The sequence below is a fragment of the Physeter macrocephalus genome, chromosome 7, assembly GCF_002837175.3.
Source record: "Physeter macrocephalus isolate SW-GA chromosome 7, ASM283717v5, whole genome shotgun sequence".
Lineage (NCBI taxonomy): Eukaryota > Metazoa > Chordata > Mammalia > Artiodactyla > Physeteridae > Physeter > Physeter macrocephalus.
The window spans coordinates 20,055,621-20,062,090 of NC_041220.1; the positions used below are offsets into that span (position 1 = coordinate 20,055,621).

General features: G+C 38.3%; 1 protein-coding gene across 1 annotated transcript; it reads left to right on the forward strand.

Moving 5' to 3' along the window:
* Positions 1-692: 692 nt before the first annotated feature.
* On the forward strand, positions 693-6,118 carry LOC112065639 (secretory immunoglobulin A-binding protein EsiB-like). Its single transcript, XM_024126579.1, has 4 exons — positions 693-811; positions 971-1,018; positions 4,646-4,732; positions 5,986-6,118. The coding sequence occupies exons 1-4, from the start codon at positions 693-695 to the stop codon at positions 6,116-6,118; spliced, it is 387 nt and encodes a 128-aa protein (XP_023982347.1).
* Positions 6,119-6,470: the final 352 nt, after the last annotated feature.

The window sequence follows — 6,470 nt, forward strand, 5'->3', positions numbered from 1 at the left end:
GGAGGTCCACCGGCTCCCCTGGACCTCTTCAGAGGGGAAGCTGAAAGTGCCATCCGTAGGTCTTTTACTCCTGTAGAAGCGGCCGAAAGTGTCAGAAAAACAGACCAGGGCTGTGGGTTCTCCAGACTGTGGCAGAGCCGGGCAGGAACCTCCCTCCCATCTTTTTTTTTTTTTTTGCACAGGCTCCGGACGCGCAGGCTCAGCGGCCATGGCTCACGGGCCCAGCCGCTCCGCGGCACGTGGGATCTTCCCGGACCGGGGCGCGAACCCGGTTCCCCTGCATCGACAGGCGGACGCGCAACCACTGCGCCACCAGGGAAGCCCTCCTCCCTCTCATCTTACCAATCTCCATGATATTTCTGCCCAAATAGCACACATACTAATTCTCTTTTCTACTTCTTCTTTTGTTTTTGCCTCCATTTTTTCCCTTTTATAAACAGCAAGGTCCTATTGGTCAGCATCTAATCCTAGTTAATTACCCAATCCAGTTATATTACATCACCCAGAAAAATTACATTTCAGAATGACTAAAAACAAAAGACTAGTGACAGTAAATTACATCTCATTTTGAAATGCCTTTCTCATAGAATATACTCATTCCTCCCACATATGACCATATCTGAAGTATAGCCCCACACTTCTTTTCTTGTTCCTTTTTTTTTCTTTTCCAGCTCCTGGTCATAATGGGAAGCATGATCTCTCTGCTTTACATCTGGCTGTATTCCCAGAGCTTCCATTTCCACGTGGCACATCTTTATGCTTGCTCTGGGTACCCCAGTGCTCAGCATATTGTTGGCCAGAGATACCTGAAAAGGTAACGTCTTTGTTCCTCTGACACTTATTCTACTGGGGGACGGGGTTGGAGAGGGGTTTGCTGGTTAGATTTATGTATCTCTAGGTACATAGAAGATTTTAGCATCAAGCAGTTAACTGAGTCCCTTTTTTCCTATGCTACGTTTTGGTTTTACCCAGGAGCTGGTGTGGTGAAGGATGAAGAGATGGCAATGCATTGGTTTAGGTAAGAAAGACAACACCTACCAAAAGCAAAACTCTAGAGCTGTCATTTCAGGAAGTATGGAAATACAAAACCTTATGATTTGGGTGCTTTTTCCCTAGAATAAAAATAAAGTAAACTCTCTTAAAGTCTTGGTACCTTCTCTTCTTTTTCATCTTGGTGGTGAAGTAAGAGTAGTGATGGAGGTGATGTTTTTGATACGTTTAAAAACAGTCTACACAATGTAAGCAAACAATAGATTAGCTTTGAAAGAGCTACATTGGAGAATATGTACCATTCTAGGTCAAGATTCAGAACATCAATAATTTTATTAACAGTGCTCTGTATTAGCATTACCTGTTTATTAAAAATGTGAGCTCTTGATCATAAGAGACACATTCATTTGAAATTTAAAAGTAGAAATACATCTTACCTATTGTTTATTCCATTTTTGGCCTAAATTTCATTCAACTTGTTCATATCCAGTGTGCAAATTTTTCCACAGGCAGCTTTCATAATTCTGATTGTATAACATTGGCCTGATGAGTTCTCAAAGAAAAATATTTCATATTATATTTACAGTTTGAGAATGTAAGAATAACTTTGGAAACATGCACTTGAACACTCCACCTGACACTCTAAAGGTTAGAGAATGGAAATAAATAGGCTCTGAGATGTTAGAAACTCCATTCTACATGGAGATGGTGGGAGAAAATCAGGACAAGTTAGGTCCAAAGTCTCTTAGTATAGAGAACTGGCTTTGGGTTCATGTAGTCTCAATTTATTTAAAAGTAGAAACCCCCTAAGGTAGAATTTTGCCATAGTACTCTTTAAAGGGACATTGTCCAATATGTCAATGACTAGCCACATAGGCCATTGAGCACTTGAAATGTGGTTAGTCTGAATGGAGGTGTGCTGTACTTGAAAAATACACACTGGATTTCCAAGATTTCATATGAAGAAAGGAATGTGAGATATCTCACTAACAATTCTTTATATTGATTACACATTGAATGATAATGTGTTGGATATATAGGGTTAAATAAAATATATTATTTAAGTTAATTTTACTTATTTCTTTGAAAACTTTTAATGTGGCTATCAGGACATTTAAAATTACACATGGCTTGCACTGTATTTCTATAGGGTAATGCTAAAGTACAGAGTTTCTTATGATCCTGAGAAGTGTTTGGTTATCTGAGAGAGAAGTGAGCACAGCTATGGATTTGCCATTGCCTGTGTATTGATGAGATTATCCTTCTCAGATGCTTTCTTTCTTCCCACTAGAATAGTGAGTGGCAAACTTGGCTACATATTTAAGTCCCCTGGGGAGCTTTGGAAACATACTAATGCCTAGCTCCAGATCCACTGAACTGTGCAGAAAAGCTCCCCAGGTAGCTGTAACGTGTAGCCAGGTCAAACCACTACTCTAGAAGTCTGCATTGGTTTTTTTGTTTTTTTGGTTTTTTTAAACATCTTTATTGGAGTATAATTGCTTTACAATGGTGCATCAGTTTCTGCTTTATAACAAAGTGAATCAGTTATACATATACATATGTTCCCATATCTCTTCCCTCTTGCGTCTCCCTCCCTCCCTCCCCATCCCACCCCTCTTTAAAGTAAACGCGAACCAGCAGAGGAAGCCATTTCAGTAACACATTTCAACACGAAGTTTGAAGTGGATATTCTGACCAAGTTCACCTGCCAACGGAAGAAATACCTTGGAGAATCAGGAAGGGAATGACATGGTTCTAGAGTGGCTAAGGGTGGTTGGTGCTTAACTGTATTTGGCTGAAACCCTTGCTACTGAGACTAAGACCTCACACACACACCACTGGCATCACTAGGTGGGCACTTGTTAGACATGCAGCATCTGACGTCATAACCCACCCCTACTGAAGCAGAATCTTCATTATAACAAGATTCTGCGGTGACTAGTATGTGCATTAAAGTTTTAGAAGTGTTGTCCTAAACAGCATTTTGTAAGCCAGACCTTCCTTACATGGGACCATACAATTAAAAGCCAATTTGAAAAATCTTTACATTTTTCAGTGATGGAGTCCACTGTCAGGAATGGGATGGGAAAAGCATTACAAAGGCAAGATTTCCCCCAGCATATTTTAAAAATATATTTTATGGTTTATGACTTATAAAATAATTTAGGCCTAATGAGGAAAACCTTGAAAAAACCCCAAATCACCTGTATCCCATAGCACAGTAAAAACTACTTTTGACATTTTGGTGAGTATTCTTCTAGACTATTTTCCAATTAATATGTACATAATATACCTTAATTAACTTGAATATTTCACTATTTTATGTTTAGTCCTTTTTTCTATTTTCTTACTATCATTAGCTGCTGTTGGGAAGAGCCTTTCATGTAGATCTTTTTGTGCATCTGACTAGTGATTTTTTTCTTTTTTTTTGGAGAAGAAATAAAAATGGAATTATCAGGTCAGACAATCCTCATTTCTAAAGTTTTTGATATGTATTACCAAACTATCCTGAAAAATCGTCTGGGTTCCCTCTAGTATAAATGCTCATCGGCTTATGAATATTGTTTTTAATCATTTGTTAATTTTTGCCAACTTGAATAACAACATAAAGTGTATCATTACATTTTTCTCTTTTTTGTCAGTTGTGAAGCTTTCCTTTCTAAATGTCTATTGTAATTTTAATATTTTTTTCCGGCAAAAGGCCTATTCATGTAGTCTGACCACTTTTCCACTGGATTTTGTTATTTTCCTGCTCATTTTTCAAAAGTTGTATGCATTAAAGATAACAAACTTTTGTACATTTCCCTTGTATTTTGGACTTTTTTTCCTTATTTTAATTAACATGAAAAGAACTGCAAACTAACAAGACAATTATATAATTTATACTGTCCAATATGATGGCCACTAGCCGCATGTGGTCATTTAAATTTAAATGAATTAAAAATAAAAATTCAGTTCCTCAGTTGTACTATCTACATTTCAAGTATTCAATAGCCACATGTGGCTAATGGCTACTAAAGTCAATGGTGCAGACATAGAACATTTCCACCTTTGTAGAAAGTTCTATTGGAAAGTACCGGCATATTACATTTCTATTTCGGCAATTGGAAATAGTGCTTAAGGATCAGGTCACATGTTACTGAATTCCTAACATTCCCAGATAGTCCCTTCCTATATTTTGATTTCCTATATATTTTGGAGAGAAGATTGTAATTATTCTAATATTTGGAAAAGCTGATGAATGGGTTTGGAACAAATAAGTGATTTAAATATTCTTACAACATCTGTGTTTTAAAAGGTGCTGTAAGAGGGAAGAGATATGGGAACATGTGTATATGTATAACTGATTCACTTTGTTGTAAAGCAGAAACTAACACACCATTGTACAACAGTTATACTCCAATAAAGATGTTAAAAAAAAGTGCTGTACTTGTTTCAAATAAGAGACAATTTTTTAAAATGAAAGAGGCTTATTAACATTTGTCCAGATATATAAGACGGAAGTAATGGTTTCCAGTAATGGTTACATATATGTGTTGACACTGCCTTTGGTTTGATTAAGGGGATGCATTTTCACAGGATTGTTTCCTTGTTTTTTTGCATACTCCTCCCCAAGCCCATCTCCACTCCCCTTTTCTTTTCCTTTCTTTTTCAGACGAGCCTCCCAGCAGGACCATCCTCAGGCTTCCTTTAACCTTGCAGTAGGAAAAGTGAAAAACATGACTGGGTCCGTGGCAGTAGGGTAATGAAATTAGCTATCTTTTTTCTTCTCGCTGAGATGTCATTCCTTCTAAACCTGCCCACATATATTACCTGCAATTGACAGACAAAAACATTTTATATAGAGTTCACTTCCCACTCTTGCCTTTTTAATCTATTATACTTACATGGCTATGAGTTATGATAAAAGTCACAAAGTAAAGGAATCTAAGATTCATACACGTGCATAGAGCCCACAGAATAAGTTCTTAAGGTAGCCCATGAGTCCAAGATGAAAGACCAGGTTATTTCATGATCCTAAGAGTCTCCTGTGAATTTCTAAGGCTCCTTGGAGTACCATCTTTACAGCCTATAGCATTTTCTTATAAACAGAATGGAACATATATGAATATAAGGTGGAAAGCTCTTTTGGGGCACAAATTCTCCAATAAAATTGTGTTTATTGGACTAATTCTCTTCTGATTATTCTCAGTCATCAAGAGAAATACTACTATTTTCTCTGGAGAAGTTTTTCTTAATGTTTTTGAAGAGTTCATAGTCTGTGACATTTTTATGCAGTGATTTGGAGTCAGAGACATTTTGATAGGGCCCCCCAAATAAACCGTTAAACTTTCAGCTTGTTTTAAGTAATGTAACTGACATATATTCCATTATCAAGTCATGTGTATAACCTCTCCCCCCAACTCTGGCCCTTAATCCACCTCAGGCTGAGGAGTAGACAAGGTTCAGAAAGGGAGAGTCTCAGTGAGAGGCTGAATGATGGGGTGAGTCTTGGGAATTGGTATAATGCTCAGGGATATTTGTTGCACGCGTTACTTGGTAACGAAATTTTGAAATGACCAGGTGGAAGCAGCCGAGTCAAAATGGTGCAGTCAATATGTTCTCTTTTACAGCTGCTGGTTGGCAGTTTTACAACTGACTTATGAGCAGGTTGAATGGAGCCTCACTCCAGTTACCACTCCCAGACCAAAATATAGAATTTGCTTGCAAGAGAGGGGTGTCTCAGACATTACCTAAGAGTCTTGGCTAGAAAAACTTTTCTAAATAGGGCAAAAGTATCCAGCTGGATTCTGATGTCGTAAGACTGCTTCTTTGGGTGGCTTTGACTTTATTATGAAGACACTCATGATGAAACCCAGATGAAACGGCATGTGTTTCCCTCGGTTTCTTCGAATGAGTCTAAACAGGTGTTAACCTGGTCCTTAGCCTAAATACTTGGACATGCAGGTTCTTTCGGTTTACCCTTTCTTTATGCTAAGTAACTGCCTCTCCTAGGGATATAGAGATGCTCCTTCATGTTGCTGTGAGACAGGGGATACAAGAAGCCCAGGAACTTCTGGAGAATGTTATTTGGGCTAAAAGCAAGCCCCTGCCAACTAAACGAATGGGAAATTTGTATAAACATTAATGCATGTCCTGCATGTTCTTTCTGGAACAGGGAATGTGAATCTCACTCGTTCACTGTAGCCTTGCAATGCTTTGTCAGTAGAGTTGGCTTTTAGTTCTTTTAGTTACAGTTTTGTATGCTGCTGCAGCTTCAATTTCCTGTTCCAAATCCTTTAAAGCAAAGTGTTGCTTATATGTTTTCCTGGGATGTGAGTTTGATCTCTTCTGGATGGACGAGTAATTTCTTTGGATTGCATGACTGCTCACCTCAGCTAAGTTTCAAGTCAGTGAGTGTTGTATGCAGTGGTGGGAGGGAAAGAAGGAAGCAACCTGTCACACTAGCGATTTGGCTTCTTGGACGTGTGAGTCGGCAC